A 20,881-nucleotide genomic window follows, 5' to 3' on the forward strand; every position below is an offset into this window, starting at 1 on the left:
TAATGGTTACTTTGAGAGGAGAAGAGGCAGGTACCAAGGGGAATATGCCCCACCTGAAATAAAAACTCCAATGGTAGGACCAACCATTTGTGTTTTAACAAACCACGCAGGTGATTCTGATGCTGCTAAAATTCGAGAACCGACTCCCCTGGAAGAACTCTTGCATCGTCGTTCATGCAAGAAGATATTCACAGAATTGTTTTTAATTACAGAAACTGGAAGTAACTTGCATGTCCAGTGGTGGGAATGGGTAAACAAATATTGGGATACTTTATAGCACCTCCCCCACCCCCAAAATGAGCCAAAGCTGTGCTTATTAACAGGGAAGAATCTCACAAACATAATGTTGAGTTTAATAAGCCATAGAGAAATACATACATTAGGATTCTATTTACATGAAGTGAAAACTACCAATATATTGTTTAGGGATATAGACATTAAAACTAGAACAAAAACCAAGAAAATTGGCCCAAAATTCAAGATAATGGTTACTTTGAGAGGAGAAGAGGCAGGTACCAAGGGGAATATATGCTGAGGCCTGTTGGGTTTCTAAGATATTTACTGATAATATTCCGTTCCTTCAAGTAGATGGCAGGTACATTGTTATTTTTAAACTATAAATGGCATATACATCTTTTTATATGTAAAATATGAGAGGCAGGGTAGTCTAGTGGTTAAGAGCCTGTAACCTATAATTACTTCCCAAATTGAATTTTGGCTCTTCCCCTGCTAGATTTAGGACCTTGGGAAAATTTCTTAACTCTTCTGACTCTGATTCTTCATATGTAAAATGGAGATTCCGACAGTATTAACCTCATACATATATATTATTAGGTGAAGTGCCTAACAGATAATAAGCACTAATAGACGTGTGTGTTGTTATTGTTCTGTCTCATATATTTCACAACAGAAATTCAGGAAACGTGAAGGTAGACTGTCTCCTCCTCGAATTGTTTGATATAATTTAGCTCAGGTGTGGAGGAATTGATGGCACTATAATTAAATATTCCTTTATTTGAATTTGAATGTGTTTTTCGGCTTTCAAGTTTCATGTTATGTATCCCACTTGTTAGCAACATTCTCATGTTGATTTTTCTCTACTATGATTACTTTTATAAAGCTTTGCAAAGCCACCTGCCAGTTATGCATTAAAAGGCACTCAGCACTTTTTTTCTGTGTCTAAGCTGGCTTGGTCTTGCTTACCAGCCTGTCTTTCTCCAGGCTGATAAATCTGTATGCCAAGGAGTGGTAACCCGTGGGCAGTGTGCACATGCCTGGTCAGAGCAGGCTCCTGGGGTCCACGAGAACGGTTGCCTATGGAGGCAGGGTTCACAAGGATCTCTTTGGAACAAACAGGATGGGAAAGAAAAAATGTTTTCTGTATGCCTTTCGGGGAAGATGGCAAACCAAAGCAATAGAAAGAATCCTATATCGGATGGATGAATGAAAGGGAAAATTGCAAGGGGAACAGAGTTTATCGGCAAGAAATAGACTATAGTCTGCAGATGAGACAATTATGGTTGTAAAGACAGGTGCAATGGTACGTGCCTATAATCTGAGTGACTCCAGAGGCTGAGGCAGGAAGATGGCTTAAGCTTGAGTTCAAGACCAGCCTGGACAACACAGACAGACTCTCTCTCTAAAAATAAGAAGAAAAAAAAAAGTGTTTTAAAAGACAGAACTGGCCTGGGCGCAGTGGCTCACACCTGTAATCCGAGCATTTTGGGAAGCCGAGGCAGGGCGGATCACTTGAGGCCAAGAGTTCAAGACCAGCCTGGCCAATGTGGCAAAACCCCGTCTATACTAAAAATACAAAAGTTAGCCGGGCATGGTGGCCCCTGTAATCCCAGCTATTTTGGAGGCTGAGGCATGAGAATCTCTTGAAGCTGGGAAGTAGAGGTTGCAGTGAGCCGAGATGGTGCCACTGCACTCCAGCCTGGGTGACAGAGCGAGACACTGTCTCAAAAAATAAGGAACTGAAGAGTCAAGGTTTTCTTCTTAACAAATAACTCCTATTCTGATTTGTTCATCTGGGAAATACCACTAAGGACCTATTTTGTGAGCCAAGGCCTGCTAGACACTTGTGAGGAACACAGACCTCAGCTCTGTCCTCTTTGAGTTTAAAGTCTGGAGGGATTACAGCAGCATTAACCTAAAGCACAGGATGTCTACACTTAAACCTGAAGAATAAACGGGAGCAAGGCAGGGGTCAGGGGAGTTGGGGAGAAAAAACATGGCACATTCTGGAACCCAACAGTCAGTGTGGCTGACTGGCCTTGGAAGTGGTGAGCAGAATGTCAACAGATGAGGTATGAGGGGTCAGCAGGAGCTCATGATCTCATGAGATCATGAATGTGAAAATTATTTGTCTTAAAGGAAGTCTGTGGTAACAATATGGAATTTATGTAATTTGTTCATTATGATTCACAGCCAGGAAGCATTCTGCAAAATCTGATGGTAAGAAACAAGATGAGGATTGTTTTCCTACCCCTGTGTGTTCCTTAGTAACTGCACCATATTGGGACATCAGAGAAACTTAAGACTCACAATTTAGGTCTTAGCCAAGAAACCTTTGCTCAGACCAACGTCCTAAAGCATTTCTCCAATGTTTTCTTCCAGTAGTTCCATAGTTTCAGGTCTTATATTTGTCTTTATTTTTATTTGATTTTTGTATATGGTGAGAGATAGGGGTCTGGTTTCTTTTTTCTGCGTGTGGATATCCAATTTTCCCAGCACCATTTATTGAAGAGACTGTCCTTTCCCCAATGTATGTTCTTGGCACCTTTGTTGAACACGAGTTGGCTGTAAATGCATGGATTTACTTCCGGGTTCTCTATTCTGTCCCATTGGTCTATGTGTCTGTTTTTATGTCAGTACCATGCTATTTGGGTTAATATAGCTTTATAGTATATTTTAAAGTCAGGAAATGTGATGTCTCCAGCTTTGTTCTTTCTATTCAAGTTTGCTTTGGCTATTCTGGGTCTTTTGTAGTTTCATACAAATTTTAGGGTTGTTTTTTCTCTTTCTGTTGTCAAACTCATAATTTAGGAATATGTGAAATGGTGTTCTCTTTCATGTGTTCGACATCTTTGTACATACCTGTGTGTGGTTTGGTAGGAGGGCATGACACTCACACACCAATTTAGGATGTCTCCTTGGGAGGCTCATGGACAAAGAGCTCAGTCCCAAGAGCCGGTGCCCTCTCAGCTGGCAGCTGTTCTAATCTTGTCGTGCCAAATGGAAATATGAGTGGAAGTCACCAAGTCATAATTTCTGTGATGAGGAAAGGCCCACTATAATTCCAGAGGCTCTATTAGCCCTTCCTTAGCCAGAGAGTTCCTATCTATCTCTCCATATGTAGCGTGGGACTACAAGTTTGCCTGTTTAATTTTCAGTGGAGAGTTGCTGAGTTCAAGCCTGAGGGAACTGACCAAAGGAGGTCAGCCTATTGTTGGACACAAAATCAGAAGGGAAAAGTTCTCCCCAGGATGGGAAGCCTGAGGGAAGGGGAATGGAACAAAGCCAGTGAGAAGAGTAAGGTGCTTCTGCATCTGAGGTTTTGAGTGGGCCTGTTTTACTTTGAGTCTTACCAGGATCTCCCAGTTTTTGGTTTTTTTTTTTGTTTTTTTGTTTTTGGTTTTTTTTTTTTTGAGACGGAGTCTCGCTCTGTCGCCCAGGCTGGAGTGCAGTGGCGCAATCTCGGCTCACTGCAAGCTCCGCCTCCCGGGTTCACGCCTTTCTCCTGCCTCAGCCTCTCCGAGTAGCTGGGACTACAGGCGCCCGCCACCACGCCCGGCTAATTTTTTGTATTTTTAGTAGAGACGGGGTTTCACTGTGGTCTCGATCTTCTGACCTCGTGATCCGCCCGCCTCGGCCTCCTAAAGTGCTGGGATTACAAGCGTGAGCCACCGCGCCCGGCCCTCCCAGTTTTGTCTAGAAAGGAAGCAGGACAAAAAGAGGCAGGGAATGAGGCCTGAGACAGGCAAGACTGGGGCTCTCGCCGTTTGATTGTTGGGCTTTTGTTTATGTTGCCTGTGGGTTCCTTTTCTTTTTGTTTTTCTTTTGCCTCCTAGTGACAGCCATTCTAAACAAATTGCCAGCATTGTCTTCCTCTGTTGACATCCTTCCCAGCAAGGAATTTAAAATAGCATCTCCCCCTCCAGAATGTGCTGTGAGGGAAGAGGTGATTAGCATAAAGATGTGTTCTGACCCTCACACCATCCTCTCAGGCAGAGATGGGAGTGAAAATGAACTGTGTGATCCTTCTGACCCCGGTGTATCTTAAGTCTTTTTGCTCTTTTGAACTGTCTCAACGAAGGAACCAGAAAATTAAAAGGCGGCTTTATGGATGAGCCAGAATATGAGTGCAGTAAGTTTTTCTCTCTTTTTTTTTTTTTTTTTTTTTTTTTTGCAGTTTTTACAGTATTTTAGAACACAAAATGTGCACATGAGCTGTCTACCCATTTTCTTCGCTGCGCAGCCTGGCATTGGGGTTGGTGGCTCTGATGGCCAGCTGGGCAGCTCTTTCCACAACAGCTTTGCAGTTCTTGGAGGAAACATCGTGAAGGATCTCAGCACAGTAAGAAAGATTTGTTCCACATCAGCAGCACTTCCAGCTCCTTGACGCTGTGGATCAGGAACTTCCAGAAGCCGCTGGGCAGCATGTGCTGGTTTTCTGCTGCTCCCATAACTAATGTTGGGCATCAAGATCTGGCCTTTGAACCTTCTACATGCCCTGTTGTCAGTATCTCTGGGTTTCCACCAGTTATGCTTGATTTTGACATATTGGTCAGACTGGTGCTGGATGAACTTCTTGGTTCTTTTTTTGACAATCTTGGGCTCCACAAGGAGTCTGAAGGCGGCCATGATGCCGAGGAGGAGATGGCCCCTCTTTCTTTCTTTTCATCACAGTTTGCCCTGAATTGTAGGGAAGCTGGCAGTTCTTTTACTCTTGTGGGGTCATGAAATGAACTGTTCCTAGGAAATGCATTGAGCTAACATTCTGGAGTGGGGTTGCTGCAGGTCGTGGAGGTTGGGCTGCACAGTCCTCTGGTTCCTTATCCAGTAAGGTTCTCTTTTAAGCCCTAAAGATCCTGCATGATTGGGAGAAGGCACTCAAACCTGGAAAGGGTTTTCTGATGCAAAATATCTGCAACTGACTGTCCCCTCTGTAAGGCTGGAGGTTCAGTGGGGGGGGTCTCCTGGGAAGAATATTCAAAACGGAGGCAAATATGTAAACACTCAAAGAAGAAGACGCTTACCATTTTGTCAGAAAGGAATAAATTGTTAATATTACTGAAGGGGAAAAGGGAGTGGGCAAAGCCAAGAAGAACTGGGGCCAGGGAATAGCTAACCAAACTTGGAAATGCACATGGATTCACATTCCCAGTGCCCAGGCAAAACTGTGCAGGCTTTGCTCTAGATATTCATTTCCCCAAACCTGTCTGTCTGTGGAAACTTCTTTTTCATTTTTTTTTAAAAAAAGAAAGAAATTCACTGTGTTACCCAGGCTTGTCTCAAGCAATCCTCCTGCCTCTGCCTTGGCCTTCCAAAGTGCTGGGATTGCAGATGTGCGCCATCATGCCTGGCCCCACCTCATTTTTTTTTTTTTTGTAACCTGGATTTAATGACCCTCAGTCTCCCTGCCATGACCCTTGAAGGGCTTTTTATGCGGAATTAAATCTGTAAGTACCAGTATACCATAAACCCTACAGAGTATATCTCTGATGAGAGAAAGCTTCCTGATGTCCACACTTGTCAGTCTTCACATCCACGCTCTCCGTTGCTCAGATAGCTGTGTGCCTTGGAAGGAAGAGATTAATCAGTGAAAGGTTAATAGTAAAACACCAACACTGACAACAGGCATTAAAGCAAGTATTAAATGCTAGTTTGCATTACCCTAATATGAAATTTATTTTGGGAAAATATGAAGGTTCTTTCTATGAAACCTTTCCATGAGTTAGCTGAACTAATTTCTAGCATGCCACAAGGTTTTCAAAAACTATGCCTTAAATGCAAAAAAGAAGGGTTTCCTCCACTTTTCACCATATCAATTACTGGTTTTAAGAACAAATTCATGAGTGTTTGATCTGGTGTTTGAAGACTAGATAAAATCTGCAATTTTCTCTCTTGCAATGTTTAGCACACTCAAATCTCTGGGAATTCAGAAGTCAGCCTGAGGTCCTGGCTGTGGCAGCCTCTAACAGCACACAGCCAGCCACCGTCCCATCCTGTTTAGGGTGTTTATGTGGCAGAGCTGTGTGGCCACATCAGGATATTTTACAGGGCTTGCCAGGGAGGATTGAGAAGGAAATAGTCTATTATGCCCCCTCGTATTGAAATGTTACTGTTTGGAATTTGAACTAAAAACCTACCACCTAAGAAACCAGGGAACCAGTGCCAGGGTGCATAGAGGTGGATGAGGACTGGTAGGGCTTCTCACCCTCTCTCATGGGGGTGGGGAACTCTCTCCAGTCTGCAGCTTTGTGTCTGCTGGCAGCACACAGACTCCCAATGAGCCCAGTGACAGCACTGCAGACAACAGTTGTCATTATTCTGGTGTCTCAGGGTATTCTGCCTGAGTGGAGTCCCCATAACCTGAAAGGGGACAGAAGCTGGCATGAGCAGCTTCACCTGCTTCAGAACTCGGTTCCAGAGCTACACAAGGGGCATCTGTGGACCAGCTCCCAGCAGTGAATCTAAGATGTGTGCCTTCTCCCAGGATGAGTTGCCTAGTTCTGGGCACAACAAAGGCCATTTCCAAGCCACCCCTGACCGTCCACCCACCAAGACGCCACTGCCATAGACCCCTGCCAACATTCCAAAGCTGGGAGAGCTTTTCTACCTCTTAAATTTCTGAGGCCTGCTTAGAATGCAAAGGGGATTCCTCCTCCTGTTCCCATCACACTGTATTACTGCGGGTGTCAGCAGATGGAGGCTGCCTTTTATATGCAAATATTTGGAAGCCATTAATTAATTCCCCAGTTCCTGCCACTACTCACCCTCTTATAAGACCCTGCCTGTACCATCCAAATGGCAAACTGAGGTTCCCACCCAACAAGAACTATTAAGAACTTTAAGACATGGTGATAGCCTGCAGCCTGAAATTATTTATTTTTGACACTCTTATGCTGATTCAGATGCTTAAGATTCAGAAAACAGACTATAAGACGTAGATGACTTACGACAAAACTCCTGGGGAGGAGAAAGGCATTTAATATCTAATAATGAATATAACTAACATTTATTGACCTCCGATTGTGTACCAGGCACTGTGCTGAATGCTTTATGGAAAGATCACATGGCTGTTACAGGAGCCTTGGAGGTGTGCACTGTTATTAAGTAAGGAAAGAGGGGCTCCAAGAGGCTAAGGACTTTTTCCAGAGCCACCCATCTGGATGATGGGAAAGCCAGGACTGGAAGCTGGGCAAGCCACGCTCACACCCAGAGCCCTTTTCTGGTCCGTTAGGAGGGAAAATCACTAAGGACAGCAACAGAATCTGCAAGGACAAGAGGACAATCGAGGATTTATGGCCTCCTTCCGCCTGACTTTAAGAGTTAGTGGTTATGAAAAGAGCTTTGGCCTTCCCATCGCTCTTCAGCCCCTCTTCCTTTTTGTTTTCCATGCCTCCCCTGCTGTCTTTTCTCTGCTCCCTCCCCCTCGGAGCCTGAGCCCTGTGAAGTTTGCCAAGTCTGATCCCTGCCCAGCAGCCATTGCTTTCAGCAGAGCTTCGCTGATAAATACTGAAAGCTTCAGCTAGAGAAGAAAAATGTTCTCAAAATTCAAAACATGTCTCCTGGGGAGACTCTTCATTAGGAGGGGGCATTTCAAACTCCTCCACAGTTGTCTAATGCAGCCTGGCCCAGCATTCAGTGATGGCACTAGGGCTGCTCCACACACAGCTTCCAGAAGCATCAGGCTCCGGCTGCCACACAGTCCCAGTTGGTGTGTAGCAGAATCCACTACCCATTGGCTGTCTTCAGCTGTACCATATTCTTCTTGGCTGCTCTCTTGGATATTTTATGCTTATAGAGTATGTGTTGACTCAAATTTTCTCCTACTACTTTCTACAATTCTCCTTTTATGGCACGTAAATGCCCTTGTGTTCAGCCTCAGTAACAAAACCAATAAAGCCTTCCTGTTTTAGTACCACCTTAAGCACTTTCACTGTCACCGACCCAGGGAGCCCTGATATAAGGTAGAAATTGGAGAATACAATGGGGGCAGGAGAAGCAATTTTCCTTCAGAGAAAGTTGTTTGTTCTTGCCCCAGGCTTGACATAAAGCAGCCTTGCAAAGGATTTCATGCATTTCATATGGCAAGGTGGCTCCAAAGATGGATGCAAATGAGCTCCGAAATGGCCACCAGCCTGGCCCAATATGGTGGCTGACACAAAAAGCCTTCTCCCAAGAGCTGGGTCCCCAGGATTGTGTTGAGTTAATGAATCTATGAGGAAAGCTCCTACAAGTGACTTCATCTTCCCCGAATGCTGTTGCTGAGTTTCACTGCAATGCTGGGTCTCCTGTGGCATGAAGGGAATGTCAGGAAGCTGGTCCTAGAGCATTTGCACTGTCACCTATGGAGTGCAGCATCTAACGACTCAGTTGTCCACGCACAGTGCTCTTGGACAAGGAGGGATAGACATGCACTGGAGAAGCTGGCGGAGAGAAGCCATGTGAAGGAATCCGAGCCCCTGGGAACAGGGTAGGAAGAACAGGTCCTAGGAATCTTCCCTAAACTTCTCCCTCAGGCGGGGCTGTCCTTATGCTTCTGAAGCATATGGGTACATGGAGGAGGGCAGCTGCCTGACAAGATTGAGGTTTTATGAGGAGGAGGAAATGGCTGGGTAGGTTTACCACACAGGAAAAGTGTGAAGTTAAACCTCATATGGTTAGCAGCGGCGAATCCGTACAGGTCTGCAGCAACTCAGTTCTTGCTGCCTTGGAGGAAAGAAGAATTCAGCCCAGGGACAAAAGGCAGAGTGAGAGACTGAGGCAAGTTTTAGAGGAGGAACTTGGAAGAGGACCAAGTGGCCGACTTGAGAGATCCAAGTGCCTCGTCCGGCCTTGACTTGGGGTTTTATACATTGGCATGCTGTGCGTTTCTTCTCCCCTGATTCTTCCCTTGGGGCGGGCTGTCTGCATGCACAGTGGCCTGCCAGCAGTTGGGAGGGGCTGCATATGCAGCGTGCTTACTGAAGTACGCATGCTCATTCGTTTTTCCCTTATCTGTTGAGTGTTTCTGGAGGAAGGCCATATGATAGTGATATGCCATTTCACCTCCTAGTGCGTGTGCTTGCGCCCACTCGCCTATCTCCTGAGACCTTATCAGGAAGCTGCTGATCACCTGCTTCAGGTGTTGCTTTTTTTTTTTTTTTTTTTTTTTTGAGAAAGTCTCTCTCTCTCACCCAGATTGGAGTGCACTGGCACAGCCTCGCTTCCCAGGCTCTAGAGATCTTCCCAGGCTCTAGAGATCTTCCCACCTCAGCCTCCCGAGTAGCTGGGACGACAGGCATGTGCCCAGCTAATTTTTGTATTTTTTTGTAGAGACAGGGTTCACCACATTGCCTAGGCTGGTGTCTAACTCCTGGGCCCAAGTTAATCCGCCCGCCTTGACCTCCCAGAGTGCTAGGATTACAAGCGTAAGCCACTGCACCTGGCCAGGTGTTTTCTATTGGGAGACGGCAGGTCCCTGGTGCCAGCTGTGACCAATTGTTATTTTAGAGGGTTTAACAATGGCCCGACTATCACCTGATGGTCGCCAGACATTCCTGTGGGAGGGCCCTCCCCTGTCCTGATCATGTCTACCTAACTGCCTACTCTAACAATACTACTCCTGTGGTATGGGGATCCTAAGCCAAAAAGCTGAAATGAACATGCTCTAGCACTACAGAAACCCATACTGCCCCTCAGTAAAGGCAAATTTTAAATCTCTGTGGATAACCCAGGGCACATAGCGAACAACCCCTTCTGAAGAAGCACTTATTCTTCCCTTCACACTCACCATGAGAAAGAATAACCAAATACAATAGAGCCTTCCCTCCAGGCCCTCAAAGAAAACCTGGGTGTAACAGAACAAGTGTAGAAGAGAGTTAAGTTTATGCATATAGAATCATAAGGTCAGAAGAGGTCAATCTGGACAAGAACCAAATAGAAATTCACAATGGTGAAACACTGTCATTGAAACAAACTAATTGACTAAATGGACAGTAAACTGCTAAAGGGAGTTAGTTAGTGAATTGAAAGATATCGCAGAGAAGTTGAAATCTGCAAGGTAAAATAAGATCTAATAAGAGTTTATGGAGAATACAACATAGAGGAGAGGCAATATCCAAAAAGTTGATGGCTGAGAATTTTTCAGAAGTTTTCAGTTTGAAAGAGTAAAACTAATTTCTTACCATGATAAATAAAAAGCTCCTTTTTGTTATGTCTTGGTGGTACTTCATATCAGCAACAAAAAAACAAAAACATGAAAAGCTATCAATGACAAAAGCCATCTACCTATAAAGGAATGATAAAAGACAGACTTCTCAAAAAGAGTAGAAGTCAGAAGTAAGCAGAATAATGTCTTCAAACTGCTGAGGGAAAATAACAGACAATCTAGAATTGCATAACAATAAAGCTATCAGCCAAAATCAAAGGTAAAAATAAAGATTTTCTTAATCCAAAGACTAGGTGAGCTTACCACTCACAGACCATTGTTAAAAAAATTACTAAAAATGTAATTCAATAAAAGGAAATTAAATGCAGAAGCAAGGAATAGTTTCATAAAAAGCAAAGAAGTTAGTATGTTGGTTTATTTATGTAAGTGTAGATTGTAAATGATAATGATTAAGGCAGACTCAAAAAAAGGTGAATTAAAATAATAGGCAGTAACATGGAAGATGAAAGAAGGCATTCTAAGGTCCTTTTATTTTCAGGAGGAGGACAGAAATATGATTAACTTATATATTAAAAATTTAAGCATAACTGATAATAGAAATAACACTTCCAAGCCAGTTGGGGCAGGGGAATATTAAAGCTATCAACCTGACTGACAGAAAACAAGAAAGAAGGAAAGAAGCACATAATAAAAAACACAAAATAAGTTTTCATATGTGTGTGTATATATGACTGCAAAATATAGGCACAGATCTACCAGTTTTTGCAATAAACAAAATTATCATCTTAATGACTATATAGATTTTGTTTTAATTAGCCATTTGCAACTAATAAAATACACTTAAAATAATGCAAAGTTTATTAGCTGGGCATGGTGGAATATGCCTTAGTCCTAGCTACTCGGGAGGCCGAGGTGAGAGGATCACTTGACCCCAAGACTTTGAGGTTACAGTGAGCTATGATTATGCCACTGCACTCCAGCCTGGATGACAGAGCGAGACCCTGTCTCTAAATAATAATGCAAAGTTTAGAAGTCCTACCCTGCCCTGTGGATTTCATAATTGAACAATATCAGGGTGTGAAAGTGGCACTGAAAAACAGTACGATTTCTTGCCTAAGAGACCAGGATACCATTAACTAAGGATGATACCTGGGGATGTTCCACTCTGGAAGTAAAAAGAAATTAATGATCATTGAGTTCTTCCTAAGTCTTAGTTAGGGCCTACAAAGGAAATTAAGAAGGAGCATCAGAGAGAAGGACTTGTGCTGTGTGTCATGGAAGCCCAGTCACAGGAGAACTTGGAGTGGATTATGGCATGGGAGCCCCAGAAAGAAAGGAGAATTCAAGAACAGAGATTTTTAAGGAGAAAATAGTCAGCAGTATTTGTGCTGAACACAAAGGGTTAAGCAGAATAAGTATTGAGAAGCCACCCTTGGATGAAGCTTTAAGAGGACAGATTAGTAGGGTATTGGGCCTACTGGTAAGAGACAAAGGAAGAAAATGGGAAGTAATAAATTGAGAAAGCAAGAGTGGATTTTCCCTCAGGAAATTCAGCACCTAAGGGAAAACAGAGTGGATGGTGAAGAGAGAAGCAATCTCAAAGGAAGTTATCTTGGAACAGGAAATAACCATATCGAAGACTGAAACCTTAATTATCTACAGCCCTCAGGGAAATGAGTTTCCTGGGTAGCCATCTTTTCTAGGTGACCTAATGCTTCCTTTTTAAAAATACCAAGCTAATTTTGACCATTTGAAAAATATGCAAAGTCACTAGTAATAGCAGCATCAGGGTGGTCTCTTGGTCATCTTTCATGACTCTAATAAAGCCAGTCATTTCTCCATGACTGCAGTACCTGTTGAGGCCTGTTTGGAGCTTAAAATAGCCATAAAGAGTTGTGTTTTGAGTTCTCGTATCTGTTTTTTGACATCTTTGAGTGTCTTTTTTTTTTTCCATGTCTCATGGGTAATGTGCTGACGTAGTAACAAGGTTTAAGGGAGGCACATTTCACACGTAAGTAAGTGTGAAAACTCAAACATCAAGCTTATGAACTAGAAAAGGACTGAGTATCTTATTGTCAGGCATACTTTCTCATAGCATACCATAATTTTCTGTCTAGTCAGCTCATAGCTGGGTTAAGGTGTGTTCAGGCCTGATAGGCAAATAAACTTAGCCAGGTTTCTGAACCTAAAAAGCTCAGGTGCAGACTGGTCAATCACCAGGATAATAAATGTCACTCTGGTGTGGCTGGTGACCTCTCCCCATGTGTTTATGTCTCATATACAATTTAATATAAAACTAAGAGTAAGCTGGGGTGATATGGTTTGGCTGTGTGTCCCCACCCAAATCTTATGTCAAATTGTAATCCCTACATGTCAGGAGAGGGACCTGGTGGGAGGCAATTAGATCATGGGGACAGATTTCCCCCATGCTGTTCTTGTGATAGTGAGTGAGTTCTCACGAGATCTGATGATTTAAAAGTCATTTCCCCCCTTCACTCGCTGTCTCCCGCTGCCATGTAAGACATGCCTTGCTTCACCATCGGCATGATTGTAAGTTTCCTATTTCCCAGCCATACAGAACTGTGAGACAATTAAACCTCTTTTGCTTATAAATTACCCAGTCTCAGGTAGTTCTTTATAGCAGTGTGAGAACAAATTAATACATGAGGTGAGCAGCTGAGAGGCTTTTCTGATTATAGTGTATGAGCTGCAATATGTCGATTTTGAGATATTTACTTAGCTCTTCAGCCAAAGATCTCTTTGGAGGCCTTTGTTTATTTCCTGATCTCAAGAGGAGGAGAACCTCAGGACGAACTGTTTGCATCTTCTCTCAAGAATAGCTTAAAGATTTCTGCCTCAAAGATGATAATTCTCTCAATACAGATAGAAAAAAATTATTTACCAGAAAAAAATTATTTACCTACTACCCCATCCTCTAGAAGGAAAGGTATTTATTTTGTATTAACTATAATATCCTTTCTGCTATAGTGTATGTTACACTTCTGTCTGTTATCTGGGCTGTACAAATAGACTTGGTCCTCAAAGACTGAACAACTTGGAATCTTCACAATCCTGGGATCATTTGCTAGAGCACTTGTTCTTAAATAATGTAACAATGATACAGTCCTCAACATGAAAGTCTGTGAATTTTAGCAAAAGAAATGGAGAGGCTTCTGGGGTTCTGAATTCCATAACTCACAGCTCTGAAGGCAAGACTACTGAGACATTCCGAGTAGAGAAAGGTCACTAGCAATATCAGGGTGGTCCCTTGTAAAAGGCCCACAGGCTAGCTTCCAAGAGGACTTACATGGTGACATTTATCATCTTGATGATTTACCAGTCTGGCTCTTAGCTTTTCAGGTTCAGAAACTGATTTAATCAAGATACAAAAAAGAGATTCATTATCACAGTTGGTCTCACCTTAACCAAGCTCACAAGATTGATCTGTAAACCAAAATGCCACTTGACATTTAAGCAGAGAAATATAACTGATGGATATTCTTAAAGTAAAAATGACTAGCTCATTCTTTCCTGTAGGCAGGCCTACACAGGGAGGCAGATCGTAATCAGGAGGTTCTTTGGTGAACACGAAATCAGAATAAAGCTGAATCATATGCTTAATGGTATAGACTAAGAAAATAGTCCATCCCTCACCAAATATGACCCTGCCAGTGGAACTAAGTTCCTCTGAAGGCTGTCAACTATGACTCCCTCTGCTCTGGTCAGTGTTTGGATAGACACCTGCCAATGTTTTGTCTCATTTTTTTATGCCTCAGGGCTAACCCAGGCCCATACCCACCCAAATCACCTCCCAAGTTAGTCTTTCTCCTAGATGTTAATACTTTCCATCAGCTTATAGTGTCATTCTTTCTCCTTAAGCTTACAGTTTAAATCTCAGCAATCTTATTTTCAAATTTTTTTTTTTTTTTTTGAGATGGAGTCTCAGTCTGTCACCCAGGCTGGAGTGCAGTGGCACAATCTCGGCTTACTGCAAGCTCCGCCTCCTGGGTTCACGCCATTCTCCTGCCTCAGCCTCTCCGAGTAGCTGGGACTACAGGCGCCCGCCACCACGCCCAGCTAATTTTTTTGTATTTTTAGTAGAGACGGGGTTTCACCGTGGTCTCAATCTCCTGACCTCGTGATCCGCCCACCTCGGCCTCCCAAAGTGCTGGGATTACAAGCATGAGCCACCGCGCCCGGCCATTTTCAAATTCTTAAGGGATGCCTTGCTGAACTTACATTGGTCAAGAGGAGAGGGTGACACAAGTAAGCAGCTCACTCACACCAAGGCTTATCAGTCATTTACCAAAAAAAAAAAAAAAAAAAAATTAATTAAAAAAAAAAAACTTCACATTCTTGCTATATGCTTATGCCACGTTGAATTAATTTTAATATTTTTCCTTAACTCACTTTTAAAAATTTATTTTAAATGATTTTTACCATAAACAGAAAATGACTATTCTTTGTCACAAAAGCAACATAACTCTAAAACTAAATATATTGAAAACAAAAGTTCTGATTTTTCCCATGTACTTTTTAAGCTAGATACCATTTGTCATGGAAAGCTCTGAGCTTGAGCAGCTCTTTGAGATATACTAGCAGCAAACTGAGACTCCCCTTAATATAATCAAAAACATCAAAAGAGGACTGAGCAGGTGAATAACGTAAGACATTATTATCTAATGTATTTAGCGCCTTATCCCACTACCATGTAAACAGTCATCTCACATTAGGTGTCCTACATTTTGGGAAAAGATGACCTTGTCTTTTTCTTATTGTAAGTGTATTTGAAACTTATTTATACAACTGTAGTGATGCCTCCCCCTTCCCAGCCTCACTTGACCCTGGCTTCTGTCTGATGCTCTACTGACTGTCTCGTTCCTGCCTCTCCTGCATAGGTACACGCTGGCAGCTCAGGACCTGGTGATGCGTGCCCGGGGTGTGCTGAAGGACAGAGGATGGCGGATATCTAATGACCGACTGGGCTCAGGAGACGACATTTCTGTATATGTCATTCCTTTAATACATGGAAACAAGCTGTCATGAAAATGGCCCAGGGGATTGGGAGGACAGAGGGGAAGAAAGCTGGGATGCCTCTTGGCAAGACAGAACTGGGAAGTGCCCCAGCTGAGTTCCAAGTGATGCAGTCTCTTCCCAGCCCAAGTGGGGAGTTCATGCCCAAAAGGCTATGCTTCAAGATGACCCTTTGGTTTCCATTTCTTTAGTAACAAGTCAACTCAACAAGAGCAAAACACAAAGGCTGCTACCAAGTGTTGTATTTCAGTTCCTTTCATAGGCCTCCGAGGTGGCCATTGACTATTTGGGGTATATATATCATATTTATTTTATCTAGAGTAGCTGGGGCAGCCATTTTCAGGTGTAAATGGCAGAGGACTCTTCAGCCTGTCAAGCTGCCAGCTTATCTACGGGTTAAAAAGTGCTGCATTGGAAAGTAGGGGGTCATGCCTCAAAATGTAAGTGCCCACCTTCTAGGAAGCCTGAGGTTTATTTCAGGGATTGCCGTCTGCCCCTCGCCCCCTTCTCTTTTTTTCCTCTCTGTTTCTATTCTTTTGTGGCAGTGGTGGAGTGAGGCAGGGATTTTTTTTTTTTTTTTTTTTTTGACATTCCTTGAATCTGTTTTTTTTTTCCCCGTCCGTAGAACAGGCCTGGGACTTTCCAACACCCTGCTGAGGAAATTCTGTGTCAAAGTCCCACCCAGGCTGGGTTGTCCCCACCTCCTCTAGCCCACACAGCCCAGGCAGCATCTGGGCCAGTGCCCTGCATGACAGAGGGTCTTTGTTGTGTAATGTTTGTTCCCAAGTTGCATTTTCTCACCAAATCAGTGTGTTTTCATGAAACTGTGAGTGTTTCTGTGGACCAGCAGTTCCTCTGTTGTCTTTAGTGGTCTCCCTGTGTAGCTCAAGGGTTCTCTGTGAGAGTCTGGATTTTCATTTCTGGAGTGGCTGGCCCCATCCCACTTTTCTGTATCATGGGGACACATATAAAGCAGTGTTTAATAGAGCAGTTTAAGAAGTTCCTTGCATCTGTTGGTTCACCATGGCTCATCTGGGGACCATTTTGGATTCACGTTTCATGGCTTATGACTGTCCCCAAGCCCACTCCAAACAAAGTGTAAGGATCAGAGTTCTGTCAAGGAGCAGCAGTTCTGCTCTCCCCATCATCTTTGTGCAAGGCCCCCCAGGGGGACACTTTAATAAAAGAATTTGAAATGGGTTGACTGGCCATTCTCATGCTGTGCTCCCTGTCTCTTCTCTAAAGAATCGTGTCCCAGCTCCTCAAGGTCCCTCTACGGTTCCACATCTGAGTGTTCGCCACAAGAGCAGCAGCAGCAGCAGCAGCAGCAGCAGGCACAGTGCATGCCACATCTACCTGCTGCTTCTCTGCTGGGAGGAATGGCCAAGTAGATTATAAAACTCACTTCTGTCTCTTAGGCAGACTTGTACAGCCACAAAATTACCTAGTCTTCTTCCTGTTGAGCTACTGAGGTATTGCCACCATTTTGGCAACTTTGAGTAATTAAAACACTCTTCTGACCCAAAAAGGAAAAAGGTCACTGATGTGACCCCCCAGAATGCTAGAGAACTAATTCCAGTTCTCATATTTGTTTGAATTTCTTCCCAGAGGAGAGGATAGAAACCTCTCCTCCAGGGCAGTAAATTACCTGCCATTTCTGGAGTTGTCGGTATTGTATTCGAAAAGGCCTGGAATGAACTCCTACTCAGGAATGAACTCGTTCCAGGGTGTGGAGACAGTGCCCTGTCTGGCAGGTGAAATACTGTGGGAATTCATGCCACCAGGTGTTTGTGGAAGTGTTGGCCTGGGAAGAATGGGACTTCGGCCTTGTCAGGAGTTGTCTTCATCTGACAGCATGTTTCTTCCTCCTGCAGTAGATCTTAGCTACCCCAGATACCTCTGTGGAGAGAAGTTTGTGGAAAATGCTTTGCTTCGGGCAGAGTCTGATGCTGTAGGAAAACCTTCAAGCACGTGACAGCAGTGTGGTCCACTCCCTGTTCTGCCCTGGCGCTCAGAGTCCTGTGTAAGTAGGAAACCTGAGCAAGTCTTCTGTGGAGGACCCTGAGCTGCTGTCTTTGGGACCCTTCCTGTGTCCCCACCATCTTTCATTTCTTTGCTTTCCTAGGCCTGTATCTGGGCCCTACCTTGAGCTTCTCCAGTTTTATTCAAGCCACCAGAGTAAGAATTTGGGTGTAGATGTCACAACTACCTTCTACTCAATTCACCAATTCATTTACTGCTATGGCACATCTCAGGAAAAACTCTAGAAACCTCTAAATCGAAATATTATAAAATCTTGAGCATTTAGTCCTGCTGGTTTTAGTTAGAAAGGCATCCAGGAATTGTTTTCATACGCCCCCTTGAGTGGAAAGATCTTAGTTATAAGATAAAGTCATGTTTGTGTTTAGGGGACGGGAGGAAGACTATAAATGAGATGAAGAAATCAAAAGTAGGAAACATGATGTAAACGAAGCGCGGCAGATCTGCCCAGCACTGATATTGCTCTATAAATTGAGCTTACTCAGTTTTGGCCTTATTTTTTTACCCAGGCCCCATGTCACCCCGTCCTAAAACAGTAACTGTGTCTACATAACGGGTTGGCCCTTGGTGCATTCCTGGAAAAGTCAAAGGACGCACGCTTCGAAATTCCGCAGAACGTATTTATACATGGTTCTGAAATCTTGCGTATCTGACTTATAGCCAGATCTGCTTGCTCAAATAGCCTCAGAGGAAGTCTTGTTTAATAAAAAGCTTTTGATTTCCTAGTCAAGTCTTTATGGTTGTCTTGAGGGGTGTGTGGCTACTTTAATGAAAGGCTTTTCTGCTCTAAATCTCTTTGCTGGGCTGGGCCTCTTCAGACGATCTGGTGAAACTCCTTTCCTTAGAACAAACTCAGTCCATCTGTACTCTGTGGCATTTTGCTAGATGATAACCAAAGCCTTATTCCTGTAGCCAGTGTCAGCAGTCAGAGAGGTGGAGGGTGTGTTCTGCTGTGGTTGTGCTGACCTATCTGCTGTTCTTGAGGTGTAAAAGGAAAGGTGAAAATCGGGCTAGGCCAAGTACTCAGCTGTCTCAATAGGACAAAGCCTTAAGCAGTGGAAATTTCAGTTATTTTCCACCGTATTCCATTTTGGAGGATTTGGGGTGTTTACTTTTTAAATTCTTGAACAACTTAACCTCCATGAGGCTTTGTGAAGTCACCTGTGACCACCCTCCTCTTACTATGTTCTCAGTATTCATTCACTTCCAGGGAACAATGACAGCCACAAGGAGATGATGGTGGGCAAGAATGAGAGTCCCAGGATCCAGATTTAGCCTTAGATCTTCCCCATTCAGGCAGGGTTTTCCACTTAACAAGAGCACTAGTATGAAAACAAACATTAGGGACAAATCTCCCATGTCTTTAAAATTCTGATTCTCCTCTTGATATCCCCTTCCTCACCTGCCAATCAATCAACTTTATAAGGCCACAAGTGGTCACTGGTTTTCCTTCCACAGGTTTGAGGTTCTCAGCTTTCCTTAAGCGACCCAGCAGCTCCGCTGTTTTCCGAGTGAATATGTTAAGCTTTGATGAGATTCTATTTTCAGTACGTTAGTGCTTCTGGGACACTTGGAGAAAGCTGTGAGAGTCATTGTCTATGCAAAGAACAACCAGGCTGATCCTAAAAGTGATCCAATCTAAGAAGATGGTAAAACAAGCTCTGGCCACAGCACAGAATTTTATGTGAGGAACTCAGAGTTTTGAAGACTTAACAATTGCAGAGAAAGGTTACAGCCTGCCCACCGTAGCCCACCTCTCCGAGCAGACTTTGGTTTTGTGTGGTGACGTGGCACGTGTTTGTACACTGGGATTTTTCAAAGGACGCTACGCGAGCAGCCTGACTTGCCTCTTCTGTGAGCACTGTGGCTTTTGTCAGATGGAGTGCCGGTCTGCAGAGGACTGCTCTTTCGAATCCACAGTGTTATCTGTGTAAATAGCTTTAATTTTTCCTCTGTGTCTTAGGTGAAGTTTTGTTCATGTAGCAACCAGGTAGACAGTGACCAAATAAGGCTGTAAATGTGCTGTAGTTTTCTACTGTGATGTACTTGAAGGAGAACCTGTGTCCTCTACTTTTCTGATCTCCCACAAGTATTTTGTGTTTGTTTCCTGAGTCCTGAGGTTATTACTTTACTACTGTTTTGCCCCCAGTTTTCTTTGTTTTTTTTTTTTTTTTCTGGAGACCCAGGGAGGCCCATGGTGGAGATCATTTGTAAGGAATGGATCATGGTCTGGGTTTCCAAAACTACCCTACGTACAGTGAATGAGAGAAATCTGCCTGGAAGCGGTTTCAGAACCATGTACCTTTATGCTTTGTGATTGTGAAACACTGACTTTTTTGTAACCCAAAAATGAAAACTGTTTAGTAAAGGGGATCTATTTTGTGTGTTTTGAAACTTAGGTGCAATGTCCCCTGGAAAAAGCTAAAGAAATGTATATGTTCAATGACATTTTAAAATAAAATATTATATATATGTATATAGGACATATTCAGCAAAACTTTTTTCTGTCTTTTCTATGAATTCACTGTGAAGTTTCTTTATATCAGGTAATGGTCTGGTTTCTTTATAGCAGGTAATGATAATGATACAAAGAGTATCATGGCTCAATGTGAGGTTATCAACTGTGAATACCGACTCAAAATCCAGAGGGAATGGATGCCAACACTATAAGCCTTCACAGGAATAACAGTAAAGGCTAATACATTTCAACTATGCCTCTAGAGGAACTACCATGGATACCATTAGTAAACACATGAATAATTCAGAGGAAAGAATTACTCCCAAGAGGTATTCTTAAGTGAGAGGGCTAGAGCCTAATCTTGCTGAAGACAGTAAGAATCAAGACTTCCCTTCATCGCTTAAGCATTTTAAGTATGTACTTACAAAGGGTTAGTAAAATGTACCATTTTATAGAGAAAAGTTACTGTGACAGGTGGGATAAGGCATCAGAGCATGCTAATTCTGCTTAGTTCTAAAATCCAGGAAGTTAAAAGTTATCTGTAAAATACCAACAAAATATTTTAAATGACCAGCCATGGTGGCTCATGCCTGTAATCCCAGCACTTTGGGAGACCAAGCGGGGAGGATTGCTTGAGCCCAAGTGTTCAAGACCAGCATGGGCAACATACCAAGACCCCATCTCTATAAAAATTAGCCAGGTGTGGTGGTGACTATAGCTGTGCCTATAGTCCCAGCTACTCAGGAGGCTGAAGTGGAAGGATCACTTGCACCTAAGGTGGGGCTGCAGTGAGCTGTGATTGATTGTGCCACTACACTCCAGCCTGGGGGACAGAGGGAGACCCTGTCTCAAAAAAAAAAAAGAAAAGAAAAAGAAAAAACTATTTTGAATGATCCACAGTCTTGATTCACAAAAGCAAGCTAAAAGTGGAAGCTTGGGAAGAACAGAATGGAAGACAGTCATATTAG

At 43.2% G+C, this 20,881-nt stretch overlaps 1 protein-coding gene, 1 non-coding gene and 1 pseudogene across 3 annotated transcripts in view; 1 reads left to right on the plus strand and 2 right to left on the minus strand.

Annotated features, from left to right (window-relative positions):
- Window positions 1–19,931, plus strand: part of PPM1H (protein phosphatase, Mg2+/Mn2+ dependent 1H) — a 290,772-nt gene extending 270,841 nt beyond the window's left edge. For both annotated transcript variants that reach the window (XM_032173171.2, XM_032173172.2), the window contains exon 10: window positions 15,280–19,931. In XM_032173171.2, coding sequence (XP_032029062.1) covers window positions 15,280–15,427 — 148 coding nt within the window. In that variant the 3' untranslated portion in view covers window positions 15,428–19,931. The remainder of the gene's footprint in view (window positions 1–15,279) is intronic.
- Window positions 4,423–6,542, minus strand: LOC116480817 (large ribosomal subunit protein eL32-like; annotated as a pseudogene).
- On the minus strand, window positions 12,335–12,442 carry LOC116481363 (small nucleolar RNA U13). Its single transcript, XR_004251526.1, has one exon. It is a non-coding gene; the product is annotated as a small nucleolar RNA U13 (small nucleolar RNA).
- Window positions 19,932–20,881: the final 950 nt, after the last annotated feature.

The sequence above is a fragment of the Hylobates moloch genome, unplaced genomic scaffold (assembly GCF_009828535.3).
Source record: "Hylobates moloch isolate HMO894 unplaced genomic scaffold, HMol_V3 SCAFFOLD_13, whole genome shotgun sequence".
Taxonomy (NCBI): Eukaryota; Metazoa; Chordata; class Mammalia; order Primates; family Hylobatidae; genus Hylobates; species Hylobates moloch.